Source organism: Crocuta crocuta, unplaced genomic scaffold, assembly GCF_008692635.1.
Source record: "Crocuta crocuta isolate KB4526 unplaced genomic scaffold, BGI_CrCroc_1.0 scaffold73, whole genome shotgun sequence".
NCBI lineage: Eukaryota > Metazoa > Chordata > Mammalia > Carnivora > Hyaenidae > Crocuta > Crocuta crocuta.
The window spans coordinates 6274115-6301844 of record NW_027529443.1 but is presented as its reverse complement, the minus strand read 5'-3'; the positions used below and the strand labels follow the sequence as shown (position 1 = coordinate 6301844).

General features: G+C 40.3%; 1 protein-coding gene across 3 annotated transcripts in view; it reads left to right on the top strand.

The window, feature by feature from the left end:
* METTL9 (methyltransferase 9, His-X-His N1(pi)-histidine) overlaps positions 1-27730 on the top strand; it is a 46977-nt gene that overhangs the window by 2400 nt on the left and 16847 nt on the right. For all 3 annotated transcript variants that reach the window (XM_077760506.1, XM_077760505.1, XM_077760504.1), the window contains exons 2-4: positions 12583-12773; positions 17955-18164; positions 23247-23431. In XM_077760506.1, coding sequence (XP_077616632.1) covers positions 12583-12773; positions 17955-18164; positions 23247-23431 — 586 coding nt within the window. The remainder of the gene's footprint in view (positions 1-12582; positions 12774-17954; positions 18165-23246; positions 23432-27730) is intronic.

The following is a 27730-nucleotide window of genomic DNA, read 5'->3' as shown; positions in this document are numbered from 1 at the left end:
CGCTCGGCCCGGCTATTGTGCGGGGCGTCGCGGCGAGAGGGCCTCCCCGGCCCCTCGCCCCGCCGCCTCGGCTCCTCGGAAAGTTTTCCCTACGTCGTCCCCGCCGGGCGCTGGCTCCGTGAACCCCGAGCGTCCGGCCCGGGCCCCGCGGCGCCTTTTGTTCCCGGGAGCGGGTGGAGAACGGCCTCCGGTTCCTTCCCGGGCGGAGTGCGGGCGCCCCGGCGCCCCGCATTGTTCCCGGGTGCCGGGCAGAGATGCAGGCGCCGGGCGGCAGGGCGCAGGAACTTTGGGGCGGGCGCGTGGCCACGGGCATCCATCTGGCACCGGGGCCTGCGATGTAAACGACCAGACCAAACCCATTACCGTGGACCGCCTTCATCACCCCCCGAGAATCAAAGCGAAAAGCAAGTCCTTTTTGTGTGGTTAAATCTCTGAACATACAAAGGGCCATAAAGAAATTTAACCGTGCTTCGTGAGCCTTTTAACCCTCTGGGTTTATTCGGGTGACATTTTCCCTCAGCAGTTAAATGTGTTTGACAGGTCCTCACACTCCCATCCTTTTGAACCTTCCTCTGCCACCAAAGAGAGATCTTCTTTTAACTTCGATGTTGGTAGCCGACCAGAAAGATGTGGTAAGAAGAAAGATGATGCAAGCTTTTCCTGGAAGTGTTTTTAAAACAATTAGGGAGGAGTGAATTCTTTTCAGAGTTGTGGATCATGAACGACGCGATGTGACCGGTTGGGTAGTCTTTTCATTAGCTTAGTTTGGTGCCACTTACAGAAGAATGTGCAGGTCAGCTGTAGAATTAAGAGTGATATTTCATTTTTTATCGTAATATAGTTTGTGGTTAACCTTGCATTCATTGAAAAGAGGCTTTTAAATTCTGCCAGTGTTGGCTTATAATTGCTAGCATTTATAGTGCATCTTGCCTTTCGAGAGAGCAGTAAGTGGTTACTCCCCATCTTGTGTCTTATCATTTTCATAGATTTCTCATTTTCCTATGTTACATTTCTTATTGTGCCAGGTGTTCAGAGAGTTTACACTCGGGTTGATTTCATGTGTTTTAATGAAAATAAAGAATTATCTAAGGACATAAAGCAATTCATTAAGAAAAGCAGCATATAGTTTTTATTTAGTAATTACTACTGATTGTGACCCCTTTTCTATTTTTAAAGGAAGTCATATATTTTAATAATTTTTTTCTGTGATCCCACAACTGTTGCAGCTTATAACGTAAACGTGCCTATGATCTTGTTAGCAGTGTACTTAAAATCAGTAGGTGATCTTAAGTCATAAAACCACATTCTTTGCTACAGTTTATTTACACTAATCGTTCTTAGAGAAACAATTCTAAAGTTCTGCAGTGATAATGTACAGTTACCAAATGTCACATATCCATATGGAATATGGATAGGGGCATAAAACAATGAATCAGAAATGTCATTTTCAACAATTGGTAGAAATAAGGATAAAAAGGAGACTTACTTCCTTTGATGTGGAATTATGGTTGAGTCTCTTAGCTATAGGTGTTTATGACACTTGTGATTACCTCTACCGTAACATTTGATGTATTTTACCTCTTACCTATAATAAAATACATCAAATGTTGTTTCTATGTATTTTATATGTAATATATTTATATATATAATGCTTCTAAAAGAATTGGTTATATTTTAAAAACTGAAAAACTATTTACATGATTTGATTTTCATGGAGTCTAGGTAGAATATAGCTCGATACATAGCCTCAGAATCAATTACCTCCTAACAGGAGATACTTTCTAATTGTGCACCTTTTAAAAACTGAATCAGTTAGGTTCTAAAGAAAACTGAAACTGGTTTCAGATACCTCATTTACTTTGTTACGCTTCTGAGATACTGGGGTATGTGTGTACATGTGTGTGTTTTAACCAGTTGGATCAACAATTTGGCCACTAATTTCTCCAAGGTGAAGACTAACCTGGTACTTTCTGAATATTTAGGGGGCAGGTTGGCTCTTTCTTTAGAGTGATCAATCCAGACATTATTTTGAGGTGATGCATTGACATTATGAAAATATTGCCCATGAATAAAGATTAAAATGAACAAAAGAAACGTGTGTATAGAAACCACTGTGAGATAAAGTGTAAGAGGAGACTCTCCTCTCTGCAGAGTGCCTGGGATGATGATTTGTTATCTGCTTCCTATATAGTCCAGGATCATAGGTTTGCCTTATGAGCTTTCTAACTCGTGAAGTAACTTAACTGTAACGCTCTTTCCTCCTTCACATTTATAGTTTTATACAGGGTTTTCTGGTGTTCATTTGGGTGTGTGGGTTCCATAGCTAGCCACATCTGGTTCTTCTGGGGTTGCATGAAAGTGAGGTTATGGATTTAATTGAACTGTACTTAGCACAAGTTTTCTTTTTGGTTATTTTCTAAAGAAATGGTGGAGGATTCTCTGGTTAAAAGAGAGATCTTGGGAAATTTTATCATTAAAAATTGCTATTTACTTATGATAGCCTGGAGGTGAATTGAAAGACTTCTTTGCCCTAAAGTAGCTCTAAAACCATAGTAGCAGCACCATTTTAATAAGTTGGTTTGCTGTGCTAACTTCAAAACTGGGATTATTTTTCACATTGGGCAAGGGAGAAGCAAGGAAGGGCTTCTCTTAGAGCTGGGATATAGCTTGCAGGCCACATTGGGCTCACTGACATTTTTGTTACAGCCTGTAAAGTAAGAGTTTTACATTTTTAAATGGCTGCAAAAGTATATAATATTTTGTAACATGTGAAAATTTCTTATATGAAATTCAAATTTCAGGGTCCACAGATAAGGTCTTGTTGGAACAGAGCTACCACATTCGTTTACTTATTGCCTGTAGGGGCTTCCACACTACAACAGCAGTGGTTGGTACTGCGTGACCCACAAGCCTAAACCATTTACTCTGTGGCCCCTTACAGAAAGAGTTTTCCCCAGAGGAAGTTTCCAGCTTCCTTGTCACCAGCAGATTTCTTAGTCACAGATTGCATGGTGGATAGTTTGCCTCATTGGGAAGAAGTAGAGCCAGGCAGTGAGAAACTAGATATGTCATTTTTCAATATTGGCAGGCTTGGAACTTAAAAAGAAAATAGCAGCAACAAAAAGTTTGCATCTAGTGTTTTTGACTCATTGTACCTAGTACTTCAAGTTAATGCATCAATTTTGGAACTGTTGAAACTTGAAAGGACTCTTAGGCCCCACTAACTAGGTTCTTGATAATAATAGTCATTCAATAGTTTCTGAACTGAAGGAGTGCAAAAAGAATTGTTATGGAACTCTCTGGAACCAAGCCAGGACAGTTTCTGCAGGTGATGTACTGTAAGGGGTTTTAAGAGCACAGGTAACCTTGGTTATCTGGAATTAGCAAGGTATAACTAACTTAAAACTGCAAGTTTGTGTTATATCGGATTTATTTTTTCACCTTCTTCTATAAGCTCAGAACTGTGTTATGTTGCAAGGGGTGATAGATATAAGACAGAATTGAAACGATATGGTGCTTTTTCCAAGTGAAAAAATACTTGGACATCACAGCCATAGGTTAGAGGTTGTGCTAATGGACAGATTCAGTGTCCTGTCCTCTCGCTCCCCATTTACCTTGTAGGAGTTGACCAAAGTCAGGCATGAATTAACAATGCTCAGGAGCAGTCACCAGCTAGCCAGATGGACACTAACGGATTTGTGTCCACTTCTGAGCTGCCGTCTAGAATCTGGAGGCCTCTGCAGCTGAATACCAAAGAGATTTTGAAAAATGTCCTTCCTTTTAACTGTATTGAAACTCTATACAAGTGTTTGCCTCCAGGAGTCTGGGTGGCTCAGTGGGTTAAGCTTCGGACTTTGGCTCAGATGGTGATCACCTTGTCCGTGGGTTTGAGTCCTATGTCTGGCTCTGTGCTGAAGGCTCATAGCCCTCTTCGGATTTTGGGTCTCCCTCTCTCTTCACCCCACCCCCCATGCTGTCTCTCTTTCTCTCTCTCTCTCAAAATAAACAAACATTAAAAAAAACAACAGTAGGGGCGCCTGGGTGGCTTAGTCGGTTAAGCGTCCGACTTTCGCTTAGGTCATGATCTCGCGGTTCGTGGGTTCGAGCCCCGCATCGGGCTCTGTGCTGACTGCCAGCTCAGAGCCTGGAGCCTGTTTCAGTCTGTGACTCCCTCTCTCTCTGACCCTCTTCTGCTCATGCTATCTCTCTCTCTCTCCTAGAAATTAAAAAACAACAACAACAATAACCCGAGTGTTTGCCTCAGTTTCACAGAATACCAGGATCTCTCTGCTGCTGAATATACTGGGGGCATTTATTTTCACCTTTGAAGGTGCTTGAGGGCACTCTGGTAATTGCCAGTAAAAGCCCATTGCTTAGACCTTCTAAAGCCTAGTTAAAATCTTAGGAGTATAGGGGCACCTGCGTGGCTCAGTTGGTTAAGCATCCGACTTTGGCTCAGGTCATGTTCTCATGGTTCGTGAGTTCGAGCCCAGTGTCAGGCTCTGTGCTGACAACTAGCTCAGAGCCTGGAGCCTGTTTCAAATTCTGTGTCTCCCTCTCTCTCTGACCGTCTCCTTCTCACGCTGTCTCTCTCTCTCTCTCTCTCTCTCTCTCTCAGAAATAAGTAAAAAAGTTAAAGAAAAATTTTAAATCTTAGGATTGTAAAATTCTAACAGTGAGTATGTATTTAAAATGAAAATTGCCAATAATTTATTTATTAAATCAAAGCTGAAACAACGTAATCTAATCCATATAAATTGTTTCCCTCCACAGATGTGAGGGTGCCTTGTCACTGTACACAATGAAATCTTACATAAAGAGGTTGTTGGCTTAGGTTTGTGTCATTTGTGGCAGAATAATGAACGGTTTGAATATTTACTATTATGCTGTGTTTAGATGCAAGGAAGTGTCAGTGATTGAATGTCTGGACTGATAGGATTCATTGCAGAACTTAGAATATGATTTTGGAATCCTTAACTCTCAGGTCAATGTTGTTAGGCTTGGTCTAACCACCTCCTTGTAGTAGGAAAGATTCTGGGTTCATGTACCCCATCCATGGAGCCTTTCCAATTGTTTTTAGTGGCACTAAATGCCTCAGGTCTTTGGTTACTCATTCCTTTTGAGAATGGCTGGGTTCCCAGACCTACCGTGTGGTTTTTAGGTCTCTTGACTTTAGGTTTCTTGAACTTCAGTTCTTTGACTGGTTTTTGTGGTCCTTGGACAGGAAGGGGAAGGAAATCAAGTTATTGCATTTCTGTTGTGTGCCAGACACTTTAATGTATCATTCTCTCTAATCCTCATAACCACTCCCAGAGGTAGGTGGTGTACCCCCTTTTTTTAAATAGAGAGGCTCTCTTGAGCCTAAGAGAGATGACACTTGCTCAGGAGATGGTAGGTGGCAGAGAGAGCGTGTGAGTGAGCACAAGTAGGGAAGGGGCAGAGAGAGGGAGAGACAGAATTGCAGGCAGGCTCTGCTGTCAGTGCAGAACCACATTGATGTGGGGCTCGAACTCCTGAACCATGAGATCATGACCTGAGCTGAGGTGAGGTATGGGACACTTAACTGACTGAGCCACCCAGCCGCCCTAACCCTAAAATAACTTTAAAATAAAATAACTTTTAAACTTTCTTTCTTTAAATGTTTATTTATATTTGAGAGAGAGAGAGTGCATGAGCAGGGGGAGAGGCAGAGAATCAGACAGACAACCTGAAGCCGGTTCCAGGCTCTCAGCTGTCAGCACAGAGCCTGACGTGGGGCTTGAACTCATGAGCTGTGAGATCATGACCTGAGCTGAAGTCTGATGCTTAACTGACTGAGCCACTCAGGTGCCCCCCTAAAATAACTTTCTAATTCCAGTTCTATTACTGTGCTCAATCTTTTTATTTTGGAAGAAAAGACAATTATATAGCACACATTTGACTGTGAACTCAAAAATAAATTTTGATAAGCTTTTAACTGTATCACTCTGATAAGCAAATATAATCTTATCAAAAAATTATATTTATGCTTTGAAGGAATGATTCATCCACCAAGGTTTTATAAAGATTAGGAGATGTTCATGGGACCTGACCTAATACCTTATATTTTGATTAGTGAATATTGTCACATATGCATTCACAACTCATGTCTACCTCATTTGGCTGTTGTCTAATTTTTAGTATCTTTACAGTCTTGTTGCAAGTAGGGAGAACATTGCTATTTACTGTAACTTTAGAACATTGCTATTTACTGTAATTTTTAGAAGTTCTGATTAATTACCACATCCTACCTTGTACTTGGCATTAGCAGATGACTGCATGGTGTGACTGGTTTGATTAGAATTTGTTATTTAAAAGATTTCCTTACTTACTTGTATTGGAGGAAGTTCAAGTGAGCTTTGAAAGAAGATGCTAAAATGATATTTTTCTCGGCACTGGTCTCCAGCTGAGGAGGCCAGCCCACAGTAGGGTTGGCACACAGTCCTTCCAATGTGAACATTTAACGAGCATGATGCTTTGTTCTTGCCTGCGCACCTTGGTCTCTGTAGTCTTTGAGGAGCACACATTCAAAGAACTCACCTGTGTGAAAGTGCATAGGAGCCTACAGATAGGCCACCCAGTGCTGTGAGCTCATTACAGTTTTCCATTTAAGCTGGGTTGTCTGGAGAGAGGAACTCCGGAGGAGGGGGAGGGGGGTGTTGCCACACAATTGCAGGGGCTCCTGAATTGATTTTTCTCTCTATCAGCATCTCATCATAAGGGCAAGGGGACTGTTTATTTAGGGCTTGAAGTTCCTGGCCAAGATCATAATCCCATTACTCGATTCCCTGGTTTCTGATGTTTCCTCTGGAGTGTAAGTTCCTGGAGGCCCATGAGCCCATCTTTAATTTTTCCCTAGACCACTGTTAAGCTGGGATAATTAGGAAACACTAATGAAATTTTCTGGGTAGGCCCATGTAGGGGTTCTCAAGCAGTGGTGATTTTGTTCCCCAGGGGGCATTTGGCAATGTCTGGGACATTTTGGGTGGTCCCAATGGGAGGGGAGTGGGGAGCGCTCCTGGCATCTGATGGGTAGAGGCTCGGGGTGCTGCTAAACATCTTCTGATGCATCAGACAGATCTCATAACAAATTATGATTAACTGGCCTCAAATGTCAGTAATGCTGAGGTTGAGAAACCCTATAATTTAGTTGCTATCTAGAACAGATGATCTTTTCTCTAAACATACCCAATCCAGTTTAGTTGGACAGAATGGTCCTGCTCTCTTTTCTGAAAATAAATCTCAGACACACTGGGTAGACTGAAGAGAAACTTCTTTGAAAGAAACCCTTATAGGGGCTCCTGGGTGGCTCAGTCGGTTAAACGTCTGACTTTGGCTCAGGTCATGATCTCATGGTTCGTGGGTTCAAGCCCCGCGTCAGGCTCTGTGCTGACAGCTCAGAGCCGGAGCCTGTTTCAGATTCTGTATCTCCCTCTCTCACTGATCCTCCCCTGCTCACGCTGTCTCTTTCTTTCTCTTTTAGAGATAAATAAAACATTAAAAAAAGAGAGAGAGAGAGAGAAACCTTTATAAAACAACATGCACCTAGAATAGGAACCTGAATCAGCTGGAAGTGCTCAGAAACCCCAGGCTTCCTGTTTGTCCAGAAGTTGTGGGGTGGCAAATGAAATGTGAATGTACTTGGCCTAGGGCCTGGTACAAAGTAGGTGTTTAGTCAGTGTCATCCTTTGTTACTTGCTTGTGGTGTTGCAATTTTGTGGTGAGTGGGTAGGTTTAAACCACTGTTTGCAGAAGTGGATTTAAGCAGGGCCTTTCAGGGGCACCTTGCTGGCTCAGTTGGTAGAGCATATATGACTCTTGATCTCAGGATCATGAGTTCAAGCCCCACGTTGGATATATAGATTACTCAAAAATAAGTAAGTAAATAAATAAATAAATAAAGTAAAATAATCAAAGACCTTTCAAAAACTTTGGAGTTTTAGAAATTGGCAGAAACCCAGCGACTGCTGTCTCTGTGGCTATGTATATATTCCCTCCAGGATTTTGCTAGAAACCCCAAATTCTGTTAGGCTGCCTGTGATTTTATTTTTTAAACATTAAAAGCAATTTTTTTTTTTTAATTTTGAGAGAGAAAGAGAGAGCAGGTGAGCATAGAAGGGGCAGAGGGGATAGAAAGAGATAATCCCAAACAGCTCCATGCTCAACACTCGGGGTGGAGCCTGATGCGGGGCTAGATCCCAGGGTCCTGGGATCCTGATGCAGGGCTGGATCCCAGGGTCCTGGGATCCTGACCTGAATCAAAATCAAGAGTCAGCCATTCAACCAATTGAGCCACCCAGATGCCCGGAGGCTGCCTGTGATTTTAACAGTAATTCATTTGACAAACATGTATTGTTCACTGTATCTGTGTTAAGCACTGAAGTCAGCCATTATCCTTACCTTTATGAAATTTTCTTTCTCTCTGGGAAGATATACCCTGAACATACAATTATGTACAATTATTTAGTTCAGTGGTCATAAATGTTACTGAGGAGACATTGGATGTAGGAGAGGGTTTTCAGATGGGGGGAACCCAGCCTAGTCTGCAAATTAAGGCAAACATACTTGAAGAAATATTTTAGTATTAAGTCGAATTGACCAGGTAAAGAGTGTGTTGGGGTGATGGGAAAATTAAGGAGTGGAGCAAACATCATGTGAGATAGCCAGGGGAAAGGAGCCTTCCAGAAAAAGAGAGGGGTGCAGTGTTGTGACATAGTTAATGGCCAGGTGTTATAAGTAGACAGGCAGTGTCATGAGGTAAGGCTGTGGACACAGACTGGGCAAATGTAGAGCCTCGTAAGCCATAGTGAGCATTTTGGATATTAGCCTCAGACTTTGTGCAACAGGGTCGTGATGTGATCAGATTTGCATTTAAAAAATTAAGTTTTTAAAGAGATTTGTTTGGCCACTTAAATTTTCAAACCATTTTTAATTTCTGGAAGATAAAAGTGCTATCCACGTTTAGATATTAGGTGTATGTTAAAAATAACCTTTATTGAGATAGATATAGTTCACATACCATACCATTCATCCTTTTAAAGTATATAATTTGGTGGTTTTTAGTACCATATATTAACAAACTTGTGCAGCCACCATCACTCCAGAAAGAAACCGTATATCCATTAGTAGACACTCCCCATTACCCCCGGCCCCCAAACCCTTGGCAGCTTGTCTGCTTTCTGTCTCTGAATCTGCCTATTCTGGACAGTTCATGTAAGTGAACATATCATTTGTGGCCGTTTGTGACTGGCTTCTTAGCATAATGTTTTCAGGGTTCATCCATGTTGTCACCTGAATCAGGACTTCACTGCTTTTTATGGTTGAATAATCCGTATTCTGTTGTATAGATCAGTCATGTCTTGTTTATCAGTTGATAGACATTTGGGTTTGTTTCCACCTTTTGGTGATTATGAATAATGCTGTGGAGTTGACATTTGTATCATGCAAATGGCCGGGAGGAGCATGGGTTTCAACCTTTATCTTTATTTTTACTTTTTAAATTACTTAATTTATTTTGAGAGAGAGAGAGAAAGTGTGTGTGTGTGTGTGTCTGTGTGTGTCTGTGTGTGTGCATGCGAGCTGGGAAGTGGCAGAGAGAGAGGGAGAGAGAACCCCAAGCAGGCTTGCACTGAAATCAAGAGTCAGTCAACCCACTGGACCCCCAGGCACCCCCCAATCTTTATCTTAACATTTTTTCTTTAATGTTTATTTATTTTTGAGAGAAACACACATGTGTGTGCACAGGCACCCGTGCACGCATACGCTCACACACACACAGTGTGAGCAGGAGAGGGGCAGGGAGAGGGAGACACAGGATCTGAAGCAGGCTCCAGGCTCTGAGCTGTCAGCATGGAGCCCGATACAGGGCTCCAACGCATGAACTGCAAGATCATGACCTGAGTTGAAGTCGGACACTTAACTGACTGAGCCACCCAGGTGCCCCCCTCCTTAAAATATATTTTTTAAATTATCCAACCTTTATCTTTAAAGAGAAGGGCTTTACTCCTTTTCATTCCATAGCACATTCTGTTTTGTAAGCAGTTTCTTTTCTGAAGCACTTGTATAGCTATAAAGGTTCAACCACATGTGTCAATGAATTGAGAGAAATGCTGTTAAGAGCTTAGTTTTCCTCTTGGCACTTGAAAGCAAAATTTGCAGTTAATGATGCCAAGTCTTGCTTAGTTCTAGAAGTCAGAGTTCATTGTTCTAGTTGTCCATTTACAAGTGGGTGCCAGGGAATTCTTAGCTCCTCTGTTTCACATGAATGACTCCTTGTCCACATTAATAGAATGTACCTGATTGCCTATTACCAAGGTGATGGCTTTCATCTTGATTAGTCATTTCAGAGAATAAAAAATAAATAAAAGTCAGAGTGGCCTCAGTATTACAGAGTTCAGAATGTGAACCAGGAGGTCATGAGTATAATAAAAAATGGTTTATGACCTCTCCTGGGACATAACTTCAGGCACAGTGAATATTAAGAATTAGTTAATGATTAAGCAAGAACATTTTCAGACCAAGGAAGAAAGTATAGGTGGTGAATATAAGAAGCTTATATAGAATGGAAAAAATAAAAATAGTTTTCAAGTCTGAGCAGTTTTGGTAACAGTGTTGAAATGGTAAATGACCACTGGGGCACCTGGGTGGCTCAGTCATTGAGCATCTGACTCTTGATTTTGTCTTGGGTCATGATCTCACCCTTGCTTAGGTTTGTGGGATGGAACCCTGGGTTGGGCTTTGTGCTGACACTGCAGGAACTGCTTGGGATTCTCTTTCCCTCTTTCTGTGCCCCTCCACTGCTTGGGTGGATGTGCCCTCTTTCTTAAGATAAACCTCAAAAAAAAAAAAAAGGTAAATTAACAAATCAGTCAACAGTTGGGAAATTAGGTATCTAGTTTGGATATAGGGTTTGTAAAAAGATTAGTTATTCTTTAAAATTTTAATGTGCCTGTTTGCTTGTTTGTATTGGATTATAACTGGTTCCTATCAATGTTAGTGTCAGGAATGTTACCCAAGATTTCTTTTAACATTTAGCAAGCTTAGGATGACTGTAAAATTTGTCCACTAATTGCGTAAATAGTTACAGGATGCCTGCTGATAATGGTTATATTTGTCAAGGGGAAGCAAATTACTTCTGGCCAGTAGACCCTTTATTGGAAAAAATTGATTGTTTTATAGCACATAATGGATTAATAATAACTGGTCAACCCTACAGTTTCATCATTGTAATTAATGGGCATGCTCTTATTTATCAGGCCATGTTAGAGGAATCTCATTGCTATTATAGGATTCTTCTGTGGATTTGCCTGCATTATCTTATTTAATCCTTTCAACACCCTACTAGGATAGATAGATACCAGTGACCTCTCTAGGCTACGGATGAATGAACAGAGGCTCAGAGATTAAGTGAATTGTCCAAGCTTACACAGGAATGGCAGAGCCAGGACTTGATCTGGAGCTGACTCTAAAGCTGACGTGCCTTACGATCGACTTCCTTCCCTTCCTTGGTACACTACCTCTAAATGAAAATGGAAAACATTTATTATGGAAGGTTAAATTTCATCCACAGTTGAAGCTCTTGAATTTTGTTCTTAAAAGTGTGTTCCGGTTAGAACCTATTCCCAGATATCTGGTTCTCAGCATGTTATTACCTTGTCTTCTCATCGATTACATTGCAACCTTAAGTAACTCCTTGATCTTTCTCAAGCACATATTACCCCTGTCTGTGAGAATGTTCTATGACCTGGTAAAGCATACCTCAATAATTCTAAAGTCCTCTATATAGCTTACAAGAAGAAAGGCAGCTTCATCTGGTCACTGGAGTGGTAATTTGTGCTGCTTTGCTCTGCCATGATTTGTTTGGTGGTTTTGAATTAAATCATTGTGTTATGTGACTGTTTCCTTATCTGAAAACAAGGTTAATAATGCTAGTTATTGATGCTGATATTGATTTTCTTTTTTTTTATGTTTTATTTATTTTTGAGACACAGAGGCAAAGCACGAGTGGGGGAGGGGCAGAGAGAGAAGGAGACACAGAATCTGAAACGGGTTCCAGGCTCTGAGCTAGCTGTCAGCACAGAGCCCGATGCGGGGCTCAAACCCACGAACCGTGAGATCATGACCTGAGCCAAAGTCGGACGTTTAACCTACTGAGCCACTCAGGCGCCCTGATGCTGATGTTGATTTTCAGTGATGGAGAGGCCAACAGAGCCTTCCTGGATCTCAGGTTCCCAGGGCTATAGTGACTGAAATATTGGGCTGGGGCTCAGAATACCTGAAATACTGGACTGTGGCCTGGCTCTGCTACCTACTAAGCTGCATGACTCAAACCTCTATCCTGTTTCCCCTCCCCTGTTATGGAAATTCAATGAGAAATTATGTATGTGGAAATATTTTACACTTTATAGGTCATCTGAGTATAAGAGATGATGATGATTATCCTCAAAGTGCCATGAAATTATAACATTTGGAAATACCGATTTAATTTAGTCTTCTGGCTTCTGTTGTTGAACTTCTTAGATGACACTTCAGTTGTGTGTTTTCACTTGTTCTTCTTTTTTTTAGTGGTACGTGTGCAACAGAGAGAAATTATGCGAATCACTCCAGGCTGTCTTTGTTCAGAGCTATCTTGATCAAGGAACCCAGATCTTCTTAAACAACAGTATTGAGAAATCGGGCTGGCTATTTATCCAATTATATCACTCTTTTGTGTCATCTGTTTTTAGCCTGTTTATGTCTAGAACATCTATCAATGGGTAAGTGAGTCTTGTGCATTTTTCTTTCTCCTTAGGTTTAAAAAAAAAAAGAAAATGAAAGAGAAAAGCTATTTTGTTAAATATGTTGATTACCTCAGCTATAACACTTGTGCTAGTCAGAATCCTTGGCCTTGGGTGGGTCCAGTGTCTTAGCCTTCAGCAGTTGTACCTTTTAAATTCACTGTAACTTGGGGCTGCTGGGTGGCTCAGGCGGTTAAGCGTCCGACTTCGGCTCAGGTCATGATCTCACGGTTTGTGGGTTCAAGCCCTGCATCAGGCTCTGTGCTGACAGCTGGGAGCCTGGAGCCTGCTTCAGATTCTTTGTCTCCATCTCTCTCTGCCCCTCCCCTGCTCATGTTCACTCGCTCTCGCTTCCTCTCTCTCTTAAAAGTAAGTAAACATAAGAAAAAACTTTAAAAAAATGAATTCACCATAACTTGATAAGTAGTCTCATTAGTCTGTATTTCTACATTGGGAGTTACTTGGAGCAGTGCTTCCCGGCTTCAATGTACACAAGAATCAACCCGGAGGTCTGGTTAAAATACAGATTGTGAGTTAATAGGTCTAGGGCCTACGATTCTGCATTTTTAGCAAGCTCCCAAGTGATGCCCCTGATGCTGCTAGTCCCCTACCGTAGAAAGTAGCAAGAACTAAGCCCTTAACATGTAGTGAGGAGTAAAATCTTTGCTTCAGCACACTTCCCAGGAGTAAGTTTGGGGGGGAGGGGGGGGAGATTTAATCAACTCAGAAATGTGTGATGGCTTATTTCAGGTAAAGGCCCAACATCTGTTCTTTCTTTAAAAAAATTTTTTTTAATGTTTTATTTCTGAGAGAGACAGAGAGACAGCGTGAGCAGGGGAGGATCAGAGAGAGAGGGAGACACAGAATCAGAAGCAGGCTCCAGGCTCGGAGCTGTCAGCACAGAGCGCATTGTGGGGCTCAAACCCATGAACTGCGAGATCATGACCTGAGCTGAAGTCAGACGCTCAACCGACTGAGCCACCCAGGTGCCCCCCAACATCTCTTTTTAACATAATGTCTAGGTGCACCAGAATTTGTAAACTTGCTGTGGAATTCCCATCTCTAGTGTGGTTCTCTCATATAAATCCATGGAGAAAACTTTAGGAATATATATTTTTTTCTGTCTTGGCCAAATTTTCAAAAATCCCCAAGGCCCAAGAATCTAGAATGCCACAGAGAAAATTGGTAGAGCTCAGTGTTTACAAAGTCTATTGGACTGCTTAAAGCCACTGGTTGGGGCCACTTTTTTTCCCCCTTGAGGTTTAGAGCCAGCTTCTTCTGAATGTCTGGATCCCAAGTCCATGCTCCTCTGGTCCATAAATATGTTTTTAGGTAACATGAGCCATTTTTCAAGATTTCTTACTTCATTTTCTTCGTTGTTTATATGAAATTGCCTTAAGTTTGCTTCAGCAGGCAGTTGTTATTTTTGTATTGGTAGTTGAGTTTATACAATTTGGTCTGACATTTTGTTTCTAAAATTGACTACACTGAATATCTGTTCTATACCGTTTTATTTTCTTTGGAAAGCAGACAAGTCATTGTAGCAGTGATTCTTGTCCTTTATGGGGTCCTTTACCTTTTTGAAAATGATAAAAGGTAGGAATCCTCTCTTCAAATAGTATTTACATTCAACGTTTCACATATACTTTTGGGAGATTTCAAACTCTGAACCACCTTCCACCTTCATCCCCACCCTTACCCCCAACCTTTGCCCCACTGGACCCTGGTTAATATTCCCTGATTTGGAATGTCACAGTTTGGGCAAAGAGAGGCAATCCAATTAATACATTCCTTTGGATCCCCTTATCTACAGCTCTTCTTTGTTTTGTTTTGTTTAACTCTTACTTCCCACTCTCTCAGAACATGTCCTGTGTCCTATTCTCACTGAAAGCTTAATTTTGAGCCTGTTGGTACTTTCCATCCATGGTAGATTATTACCATGAATGGCTGTGTCTTTCTGAAGTAATTACAGTCATACCTTATTTTATTAGATAGTTGTGTGGTAACGTTGTATCATCGGAGTCTATCAGTGCCATTTTTTCCAGTAGCATTTGCTCACTTTGTATCTGTGTGTCATATTTTGTAATTCTCCCAGTATTCAAACTTTTTCATTACCATATTATGGTGACCTCTGATTAGTGATTACGGCTCACCAAAAGCTCAGTTGATGGTTGGCGTTTGTTTTTTTTTAGCAATAAAGTATTTTTTAACCAAGGTACGTCCATTGTTTTTTTTTAGATATGCTGTGGCACACTTTACAGGCCACGGTGTAGTGTAAATATAACTTCTGTATGCACTGGGAAACCAAAATTTTGTTTGACCTGCTTTATTGTGATACTTGCTTTACTGTAGTGTCTGGAACTGGACCTGCAGTATCTCTGAGATGTCCTGTACTGTGGTGCCTTGTTGAATTAAGAAGATACTTACCACGGGGCGCCTGGGTGGCTTAGTCAGTTAAGCGTCCGACTTTCGCTTAGGTCATGATCTCGCGGTTCATGGGTTCGAGCCCCGCGTCGGGCTTTGTGCTGACTGCCAGCTCAGAGCCTGGAGCCTGTTTCAGTCTGTGACTCCCTCTCTCTCTGACCCTCCCCTGCTCACGCTGTCTCTCTCTCTCTCTCCTAGAAATAAATAAAAAAAAAATTAAAAAAAATAAAAAAAAAAAAAAAGAAGATACTTACCACACTTCCTTTATATTAGAAAGGGGAAGGCTAAGTAAGGAGAGACTTGATAGCTGTTTTCAGAGTCCATATTATAAGGAGGATATTTCTAATGAGGCACACCTCCTCTATAGATTCTAAATCTAGAGAGAACTTGGATTGTGGCCAGAGAACCTAGGATGGTTAATAAACACAACCCCCCCCACTGCCCATGGACATCACTAACTTTGGAAGTTAAAGACAAATTAGAGAGCCATACCTAATGTTTGTGTTGAGCTAGGTCAGTGTCTTGGTATTTTAAGTGGGATAATTCTTTGTTTGTGGGACTGACCCACTTCTATCAGGAAGTCTGACGTTTCTGGCCTGGCTTACTAACTGGTAGCACTCCCAGGTCATTGGATTGACCCCAGACTCTCCTACCTGCTCCCAGTGCCCCCTAGAGGGCAGAATTGGTCCTGGTTGAGAAACACTGGGCTTGATGATTTAAAATTTTTTTTTTTTTTTTTTTACAGTTTTAATCCTTTTGTGGAGGCTCTGTTGCTCATCATCTTTGAAAATAAGACAGTGCTTCCCTCTGGTGCCTTTAAATGTAGATAAATTAGATGACCTCTAGCGCTAGAGTTTTATGATTATAAAGTCAGTGCCTTACAGCCCAAGAAGGTGGCTAGGAGAAGCATGTTATTTTATAATTGGGAAAGTTTGAGCCAAATAACTGTTTTGCAACTTTTGGTCCTATGGCAAGTCAACACCAACACTACACCCCTCAAGCCATGTTCCCTGTGCCCTCTTCCTGCTCTGACTCTGGCTCCTGTGTGACATTTTGTAAAGCTCTTTGCGTAAGTTCAGTCCCTTTTCTCATATTTGCTTTTTGGAGCCTATTTTCCCCCCAGAATATTAAAAAATAACGATCTTGGAGGAGGTAACACTTTTCTCAGGAGGCAGTTTGAAGGACAGCCTCATGTTTAGCAATCTCTGATGTCTATGCCCTCCTACTCCCTAGTTTTATAGTCTTCTGTGGGGCAAAAGATTTACTGTAAATACATGATTAGATCTGGTTAAACTCTCCTACGGCCTTAATGGGAAAAGTGGAGAGAGGGAGCCTGTTATAGGAAGTCTGCAATTTTAATTCTTTCCCAAAACTGGTTTTACCAGGAGCGCCAGGTTGCACACATCTTTCCAGTCACTGTGTGACATATTGTGCTGTCTGATTATTTCCAGAGTAGCAGTCAGTACAGATTTCTCTGCCATTTCCCAGACTGGTGCTTTTCATTAAAAAAAAATTTTTTTTAATGTTTATTTATTTTTGAGAGAGAAAGAGATCGTGGGGGGAAGGCCAGAGAGAGAGGAGGACAGGGGATCTGAAGTGGGCTCTGTGCTGACCACAGAGATTCTAAAGTGGGACTTGAACCCCTGAACCTTGAGATCATGACCTGAACTGAAATCAGACACTTAACCTACTTTTCAAACTGTGTTCTGGGGTCTGAAAGGAAGTGCGCCAGGAGCTGCTGAAGGGGAAGGCCTGGAAGTGGCAGCTTCTCCAGGGCTCTCGGCCTTCTTTCTGCAGCAGCTCTTTACGGTTCTACTACGGTATCTCTGAGCTCTGCTTCATTTCCAGAAAGGGAGCTGGAGAATCCCTGCCCGGGAGACACTAGGATTTGAGAGCTAGAAAACCTAGTCTGAGTGGGGAGTGCCTTTCTTCCCCACCATGATGCTTATGTGAGGCTTGGTTTGAGCCACAGCTGCTGTTCTGAGAGTTCTCCCTCATCTGCATTTAACTCCTCTCAAGCTCTTTTTTAAAAGGCGTTACTGTGGTTTTGAGTGTTTTTTTTTTAGGATCTTTAGAAATAATAAGACCTAGACGATCATGTAATATATAAACAGATGGAATTATGAATCTACTTTTTTGATACAAATTAACTGATATCGGCAGGGACCATTCTTTTCTCTAGTGTCTCTTGAAAATCTATGACATCGAAGCTATTTTTTTTCACACGTTTAGTTTAATAGCAGCTTTTTTTTCCCCTATGTGATTTTTCTGCTTAGTGCTATTGGCTAGTGCTTGACTGGATTCTGTTGGACTGCCATCTTTTTTAACTGATAAATATGTTTTCTGTTACTCTGTCCATCTCTCCTTCCTATTTTGACATAAATTCTTCACATTAATCTTTTAATTTCTTTCTCATTCTACTTCCCTTCCCTTCCTTTCCCATCCTGTTTCCATTCTACCTTTTGCTCCGCTCCTTTCCTGACTCTTTATGGGGTATTATTTGTAGCCTCGGAGCCAAATGATATCTAGAGGTATTTTCTTATATTAGTAACTTTGCTTTTAATCCTGTAAGTCGTATAAGAGGTAACATGTAATTTAACCAAATAATCACATAAAATAAACATTTTGTAAGTTCAGGAGGCTGTTGGTGCTGAGTTACTGCAGTCACTCTGAATGTGTATGGGGTGCCTAATTTGCATAGATTCTTCCATTTTTGTCTTTTTTTTTTTCTTCCAGGTTGCTAGGAAGAGGCTCAATGTTTGTGTTTTCACCAGATCAGTTTCAGAGACTGCTAAAAATTAATCCCGACTGGAAAACCCATAGACTTCTTGATTTAGGTGCTGGAGATGGAGAAGTCACAAAAATCATGAGCCCTCATTTTGAAGAAATTTATGCCACGGAGCTGTCTGAAACTATGATATGGCAGCTTCAGAAGAAGAAATACAGGTATAGTTTTCAGACATGGTTTGGGGTATATTTCTTGGTTTCAGATGTATTTCTTCTTGAGAGTATATTATTTAAAGGACATGAATTAGAAACAGTTTTCCATAATTAGAAAAATTTTTAAACTTTCCATATTACTGTTAAGTAGAACTTTAGAGAGAAATCATCTTTCCTTGTCAGTATTTTTCTGGACTAAAGGAGTTGGCACTGTAGAAGGAGAAGGGCAGGTGAGGAGCAACTTGGAAAAGGGAGATCAGATGTAGAGACTTTTCAGGGCACCTGGGTGGCTCAGTCGGTTAAGCGTCTGACTCTTGGTTTCGGCACAGGTCATGATCTCCTGGTTTGTGGGATCAAACCCTACATCGGGCTCTGTGCTGACAGTGAGGAGTATGCTTGGGATTCTCTCCCTCTTTCTCTCTCAAAATAAATAAACTTAAAAAAAAAGTTAATTCATCATTTGAAAACTTAAAAATGTTTTGACCTTTGTTTTAATAATGGTTTAAATCATACCAAAGTCCTAATCTGACGCCTTTCTCCCACTCAAAAAAAAATCTGTTTGAAAGTAGATATAGAGAGGAAAGTGTTTGAAACATTTTCATTCCCCTCCTACTCACCCCTGTTCCTTCCCTTGCTTGTTTGCCATTGAAGCCCTTCTTGAGACTAAATGCCTAAAAGGAATTATCAGTGAAATTTAGATATCTGAATTAATAATTGATTGTATCTAGAGTTTACATGCTATGTAACCTACTAGTAAACTTATCACCATATGAGAAATACTTAGTTCTTTTTCCTTTTAAAAAAGTTTTTTTTTTTTTTTAATGTTTATTTTTGAGACAGAGAGACAGTGTATGAGCAGGGGAGGGGCAGAGAGAGAGAGGGAGACACAGAATTTGAAGCAGGCTCCGGGCTCTGAGCTATCTGCACAGAGGCTGACGTGGGGCTCAAACCCACGAACTGTGAGATCATGACCTGAGCTGAAGTCGAGTGCTCAACAGACTTGAGTCACCCAGGCACCTCTCTTTTTCCTAATAAATAGCACATATGTCAAAGTTTGCAGTTTGACCTAAATAGGAAATTCATACTGGTTGATATTCCCTCCACAATATTATTAGTATTAAATAAAAACATATTCACGAAACTGGTGTTTTTCGGCACAGTCTGAGATTTTAATGAAATAGTATCTTACTGAAGTTGGGGTTTGTCCATCCTGTTGGCAGGGCAGACTTTAGCTTAATACCTTATTTTCTGGGCTTGGGGACTAGGTATTTTTTGTTTTTCTTCAATATCTGAGTTTATGAAAAATACACAGAAAATGGCTGAGTTTTTTTCTTTGTTGCCAAGGTATCATTATTTATGCCAGAAATCCCAGTTGTAAAATTTCAGGATCTGGCTTGGGTTTTTAAAAGAAAACAGCAATTCTTTTATACTGTTGGTGTTTTGCTTTTTGTATAGGATTTATCAAAATACTGATTGCTTTGTCACTTCTGTAAGGAAAATATATTTTCTATCCTCCTGGAAGATAAACTATTAACTCATTTTCTTGAAAATAATAATTTCAGGGTTAGAAATACTGTTTTAGAAAAGCTGCAGGCATAGGAAAGGATTATATAATTAATTTTTGATTGTGTCTACTAATGAACAATTCCACAATTAAAGGGACAGTAAATTAAAAAAAACCTGTGGCCAGAAAAACTTTTGGTAGCATGTGTTCCTTCCTCAGTCTGCTTCAACAAAAGTTCATGGTAAAATTAGTTGTTCTGAATGGTAGTTCGATGTTAGAAGAAATAAAGGTGTGGCAAGATGCTGAACTGTAAAGGGTGTGGGTTTAGAATTAAATCCTTATAGACCTTTCACACATGAGTAATCAAAAAGGAATTGTATGTACATGTTAACACCAGAGAAACAAAGATCTTCAGTGTAAATTTGAAAGCTGCTTAACTTTAATCCATTATATGTAGATTTGGGATCTTTCTTTTTTTAAAAAAATTTTAAATGTTTTATTCATTTCTGAGAGAGACAGCAGTGAGCTTTATTCATTTCTGAGAGAGACAGCGTGAGCACGGGAGGGTCAGAGAGAGAGGGAGGTACAAAATCTGAAGCAGGCTCTAGGCTCTGAGCTAGCTGTCAGCACAGCATGACACGGGAGTCGAACCCACAAACCGCGAGATCATGACCTGAGCCGAAGTTGGACACTTAACTGACTGAGCCACCCAGGCGCCCCATGGGATCTTTCTTAAAAAGAAAATATAGTTTAAGAACTCTATTTCTTGGGGACCTGGGTGCCTCAGTTGGTTAAGTGTCTGACTTCAGCTCACGTCCTGATCTCACAATTTGTGAGTTAGAACCCCATATTGGGGTCTGTGCTGGCAGCTTGGAACCTGGAGCCTGCTTCGGATTCTGTCTCCCTCTATCTGTTCTTCCCATGCTTATGCTCTCTTTCTCTCTCTCTCTCTCTCTCTCTCTCTCTCTCAAAAATAAACAAACATAAAAGAATTTAAAAAAAAAAGAATTATATTTCTCATGTTAACATCCTTTATTTTCTTAAAAAAATTTTTTTAAATGATTATTTTTGAGGGCGTGGAGAGAAAGAGAGAGAGAGAGAGATGGAGCACATGCAGGGGAGGGGCAGAGAGAGAGGGAGACCCGGAATCCAAAGCAGAGCTGTCAGCATAGAGCCCGATGTGGGGCTCGAACTCACTGATCGCAAGATCATGACCTCACTCTAAGTCAGATGCTTAACCAACTGATCTGTCCAGGCTTTTTTCTGTTTTTTGATGAAAAGATGTTGGAGACCGAAGTGCTCTTCACTCTGAACCCACCACCCGGGAAGCATTGATTCACAGACCGGTTGTCAGGCTCTTTCTCCCCCTAGGCTGGGAGAGTGGATTCATTGCCCTAAATAGCCCACTAAGAGTTTCCCAGTTGCAATTTTTACTCTGCCAGAGATTTGCAGTATGGTTTGGGCAAGTCACTTCTTCCACTGTTTACAGTAAGAGGAGGAAATCTTAACCACGTGTCTTGATTCCTGAGCTAATACGCCATTTGATTGGGGCCAGTACATTTATCTTCATCGGTGTAGCTGAGTTTACAAGTGAAAAATCACCAAACAGAAGTAAAGATGAAGATGGGCTTCTAAACATGTAGCTGTTAGCCGTCCCTTATTAAAGCCATAATTTTCTATTGGAGCATGTCTTTCAAAATCTGCAAGTGATTCAGAGATGGATTTAGTGAGGTTATTCTATATTAAAACATGTTGATAATGTTTGGCTTCTGCTTCCTTATATATGGGCTTAAGACTTTTTTTGTTGTTTTGTTTTTTAAAATCAAGTATATGTGTGTGTGTATATATATATATTTTTTTCTTTTTTTTTTACAATCTATGAATTTAAATAGGCTGTTTGACTGAGGTATTAATTTACAAATAGTCCTTTTCGGCTGTTCATTTTGGTTTTTAAAATGGGAATTGAGAGTATTTAAAAAAATTTTTTTAATGTTTACTTATTTTTGAGAGAGTGAGCAAGCATGTGCATGGGTGGAGGAGGGGCAGAGAGAGAGGGAAACACAGAATCTGAAGCAGGTTCCAGGCTCTGAGCTGTCAGCACAGAGCCTGATGCAGGGCTGGAAACCATGAACCACAAAATCATGACCTAAGCCAAAGTTGGACGCTTAACTGACTGAGCTCCCCAGGGGCCCCGGAATTGATAGTACTTTTATCCCCAAAGTAGGACCTTTATAGTTTGAATGAACTAAATCCAGTTTCTAAAATCATCAAGTGATTTTGGAGCCCTAATGCCCTACTTATTTCAAGCAACAAAGGAATCTGACTAGTCCCTTGAAGTTGGTTAGAGCATTGTTTTGGAAGAGGCTTTAGTTAGTACAAAAACCTAGACTGAAAACAAGATGTAGCTGAGTGGTTTGTGCTCCTTTATTCTACTATTCGAAAATGCTCTCAAATATCACTATGCTAATGAGTTTTTTAAAACAGCTCTCATTATACTTTCAGAATTTTCTAAGATAACTCTACTGTATCTGCTCAGCATTATCAAAGACTTGTTTACCAAAGATCCTTTTTCCTGTTTCCTTTTCTTTCCTGCCTCTATCCTAACCTGCCCCGTCTGCCACATTCTGATTGTTATAACCAAGCAGGAATGAGTAATTTACAGAATTGCCTTAAGGTATGGCTAACAAAGACTGGTGATAAGAGAATTCTTTCTTTCTGTGGATTAAACATTGTAAAGGACTTAGAAATGATCTCAGAGATGGATGGTAGGAAAGAGAGATGGAGGGGTGAGAGTGATGTGTTAACTGTGCTCTTAGCTTCCGATTTTAATAGGATGCCCTATGCTTTATCGTTTTCTGTATAGTTATTCAGATAGGAAATTCTAGACTATGAATAGTACCTGTCTCCTGGAAACAGAGATGTGTGCTCAAAGGCTATAGGTTGTAAATAGAAAGTATCTTCTTAAGAAGATACCCAACCATAAGAATACCCCCAGCCATTCTTAAAAATAGGAGGGACTCCAGGAATATAAAACATGAATATGTGATGTATTTTATGATTACATTCCAGTGAGGTAGAAAGTAGGATTATTTTAGTTCATTTTGTGTTCAGAAATTTGATGCCCTATTTGTGTAACCATTTTTACCACCTTGTAACTTATTCTTATTAAATATATGTTTAGTTCTTATAAAGGAAGTATGTGGTTTTAGATTTGGAAATAGGTGAATGCTAAATTTAAAGAAATAGGCTTGCTGTTTTTCTTTGCCTAGCCATTTTATTACTGCAAGTATAAATTATAAATGAAAGATCTTGCATTTACTTTGATTTAGAAGACAAAGTTAGAGGGGCGCCTGGGTGGCTCAGTCGGTTAAGCATCCAACTTCGGCTCAGGTCATGATCTCAAGGTTTGTGGGTTTGAGCCCTGTGTCAGGCTCTGNCCCCCCCTTCCCCTCCCCCCACCCCCATCAGTCCTCAGTTTGTTCTCAGCATTCAAGAGTCTCTCATGGTTTGCCTTGCATCTCAATTATTTTTAAAGATGTCTTGAAGGGGGTTTATATCAATCAGATTCTTTCTGATGTTTTCAGAGTGCTTGGTATAAATGAATGGCAGAATACAGGGTTCCAGTATGATGTCATCAGCTGCTTGAATTTGCTGGACCGCTGTGATCAACCCCTGACTTTGTTAAAAGATATCAGAAGCGTCTTGGAGCCGACTAGAGGCAGGGTTATCCTTGCCCTAGTTTTACCCTTTCATCCCTATGTGGAAAACGGTAAGTGTGGTCAAGTCACTTCTTACCCAGCATAGATGTTTTCTGGTATTTGTGATTCTGTTTCTTAGAATAGCCTGGAATTTAAAGGTATATGGTTAATCCATGTACAATATCACTGTGGTTAATGTTCATCTTAATGTGGATTTTATAGAACTCTGGTATTCCTTTGCAGTGGTAATAGTGAATACCCAGCTGGGTCTGTTTGCTTGGAATTGAAAACCTAAAATGTGTCTATATTTTCTGCTCTGAAATGGAGCCTGAGCCATTTGTTTATCAGCTGAGCCAAGAAATAAGTGATGCCTTTTAATGTACCTGCATATACTTGCCGAGTGTCACAGCTGTTTTATATTTTACATCTCTTGTTCTGTACTCAAAAAATGATAAATGCCATTATCTGTTTTACCCTTGTGAAGACCATTTGTGTCCCGGCATGAGTCATTTCTTTGTATGACATTTGGTTTTTGATTGCACAGTCTTGTTCTTGAACAATACCGAATGAAGAATATATTAAAAGAAATGGTTTGATTTCATATTATTTCATATTTACTGTGACCTCGTTATAGTCATGTTAACTCATGGTTTTAGCTCACGTAGTTTACATTTCATGTCATGGTGGAAGTTACGATTTTAAGCCTCTGTTTTGCATTTTTCTAAGTTAATAATGTGCAGCAATATAAAAACTATTCTGTAAGTAATACATGGTAATATTTAAAAATCTTTAGTTTTTCCATTTCACTGCCTAGTTCAGCCTTGGGTTCAAAAACCCTTAAGAGCTTGCAGACATTTTTGAGAAATCCATTAATAACTCGTAAGCTTTGTAGTTAATATCTGTGAAAATCTGTTCATGTTTGCCTATAAGCATGGATTTGACTTACTCCTTTATTTCTTCTTGTCCTTATTTTTAGTCCCCTTAGGTCTTAGTCCCTTCAGATTAAATACTTGTTTTAAATTTACCAAGTGATTTTAGATGGGGAAATGCAGAATTCTTTAGATGTAGGAGGGTGGGAAGGAGTGCAGGTAGATCAGATAGCCAATTGAACTTCTCCATTTTTACATTCCTGTTGGTGAATCACTGGTTGTGGTATAGAAAAAATTGCTTCCAGTGTGAGTGCCTGTATAGCGTGCACACATGCGTAAAAAAGTATGTTTGTGTGTGTGTGTGTGTATTTATGTTTGTACATGTAGTACAGTGAAGATCCTAGTAAATGTCCTTGATAATTCAGCAACCTGACTTGTTGTCAGTGCTGTTCCCTCTGTAATTAAGCCTTAGCTCCATCTCTGCATTGCAATCACTAGTTATCAGATTGTAAGGCCCTGGTTTCCTGTGTCCTGTTGGGCAACCACATGATAGAATTTTAGTGCTATTTCCTGGCATAGCAGGAGGTGGAAGAGCAGGGGAAGAAACATCAATCTAACCATGAATTTTATTTCCTTACGTTTCTCACACTACAAATTGAGAGGAAATCTAACTGCACAAGAGAGCAGTCCCCAGTAAGGCCTGACAACAAGCTCCTTGATTGTGGACGTGCAGTTGCCTACTGAGTCCGAGGAAACTGGCACATACACATAGCAAACATGAGAACAAGAAGCTTTTTTGCTGTGGATGACCTTTACTGACCTATCCGTTTTGCATGTTGCTCCACGGCAATCTATTATTGCTTCCTTTAAGTCACTAATTAGATCCTGATGATTTCCATGTGATGCGATGTGAGGACTGTGAGCTGCAAAGTGACCTTTGCTATCTGTGTGTGAGTTCATGAATACTGGGCTGTTTTAAGGAACTAGGAGTGTGCTTTGCATACGTGGCCCAATCTATATTTTAACAAAAAGCACTTATAGATGAAATGATTTTTTGTGCATTTTGATTTGTCTTTAAGCCCTATCACAGCAATTTTGTTTCTTAGGTGAATCTGGAAAAAATGTAAAATACATCTTTCTAAATTCAGTTTCCTGTTTATTTGGTTTCCTGACCCAGTTTTGGTTAAGGGTCATTAAATCTATGTGAGAATTGTTTTAAGCATCAAATAAGGAAGAGTAGATAATAAAGAAAAGGACAATTATACTGCAAAAATGAAAATTTAGTGGCATGTTTAGTTTTTTTAAAGTATGATATTAATAAAGGACATAATTCATGGTGAAAAGAATTAAAACAGCCAGCAAGAGGTATACAATGAAAATTTTCTCATCTATTCCAGTTCCACAATCTTGCTCAGGTCTCTCGAATATTCTTATAAAGATCATTTATGCAAATATAATTCTGCACATGAAAAAAATGATTATATTATTAAACCCCTTTGTAAATACTTTTGTTGCCCTTTCCACTTAAGTGTATCTAGGAAATTATTCATTACCAGCATATATGTACCTGCATCACCATCTGGATATAAGCAGTGGTATGTTGGAGCCAGTTTTACTGCCTCATGAGAGTGGATTGTCATATTGTGAATTTAGTGATCTGTTTTTTAAACATGGTTGTTATTGAAAATGACCATTGTGTGGGTCGGTGGTGGGAGCACTTAGATCTCGGAGACTGGCAAACACTACAATAGCCTCTCCTTTCTCCAAGCTGTCTGGTAAACGTTTACCGGCACATCACTGGATGTAGAACTTTCTTTGAGGAAGCCCCTGTTGATGTGCTTTTAAGGACCAGGAGTCTGCTTTATAAATAATAGTGAAATGAGCACTGGTAGGCAGGTCTTTTCACATATGTAAGTATGTATCAGAATGCTTCCTGCTTTAAGAAACAGAAGGAGCAACCAAAAATCGCTTTTAAAAAATAAGAGTTCATTTTAGAAAAGTAGTTCCATGGTTGGGTTAATTCTATGATATAGCTAATCCGTTGAAGTTGAGAGCTTGCTTGCTTTTCTTCATCTTCAGTGTGGTGATATTCCCCACAGAATTGACAAGTGGCTGATATGGTGCCAAGTGTCCTGTGTAGACATGACAAAATCTTGAAAAGAGAGGATCCCCAAACATCATTTTTTTTTTTATTAGTGAAGGCAGCCTTCCCCAGAAATCTTCCCATCACGTTAGGGCCTGTTGGCAAAGATGGGGCACACGTTCCTGCTCAAGCAGCACCAGTCAGGGGCATAGAACAGTCACTATGCCCTCTCTGGGTCTGGGAGGGAGTCCTCTGCCCTGAGCATATTTACACTGTTAGGCTAAGCAAAGAAGGTGATAGGGAATTGGTGCTGACTACTTTTACGCCACAGAATAAATTCATTCCTTTAAAAAGTATTTACTGAGTGCCTAGATGCTAGATATACAGTGCGTGGAAAACATGCAAATATCATTGTGCTCATGGAGCTTACCTTCTGGTGAGGAAGACAGGAAACAAATGGCATGCTGTTGGTGATATATATTATGGGGAAAATAAACAATAAATGTAAGAAAGGGACATCTAAAATTGGGAGTTGGGTTTGGGTGCTATAATTTTATTTATTTATTTATTTTTTATGTCTTTAATATTTTGTTTATTTCTGAGAGAGAGAGAGACAGCGTGAGCAGGGGAGGGTCAGAGAGAGAGCGAGACACAGAATCTGAAGCAGGCTCCAGGCTCTGAGCTAGCTGTCAGCACAGACCCCAATGCAAGGCTCGAACCCACAAACCGTGAGATCATGACCTAGGCCGAAGTTGGACGCTTAACCGACTGAGCCACCCAGGTGCCCCAGGGTGCTATAATTTTAAAGAGGTACTCAGGGAAGGACCTTACTGAGAGGGTGACATAGAAAAAAAGAAATCTGAAGGAAATCAAGTGTAAGGTTTTCTGTACGATCCATATCTAGGAGTAGAACTGCTTGTGAAAGACAGACTTGTCCTAATAGCTAGGCTGGGATCCTAACCCATTTACTGAATAATCATCTTTTCCCCAGTGCTCTGAAATGCGGCCTTTATCATAGACTGAAGTCCCATATGGGTTTGATTCTATTAAGATTTATCCTTCCATGTGTCAGTACCAAACTTATTTTATTATTATTATTTTTAATTTTTTAGTGTTTATTTTTGAGAGAGAGAGAGAGCACAAGTGGGGGAGGAACAGAGAGGGAAACACATTATCTGAAGCAGGCTCCATCCAGGCTCTGAACTGTCAGCACAGAGCCCGACATGGGACATGAACTCGTGAACCATGAGATCATGACCTGAGACAAAGTCGGATGCTTATTAACAATTGAGCCACTCAGATGCCTCAGTACGAAACTATTTTAATTATTGTAGCTTATCACACATTTTTAAAAAAATGTTTATTTTGAAAGAGAGAGAGAGAGAGCATGTTTGTGAGCGAGCACAAGCGGGGGAGGG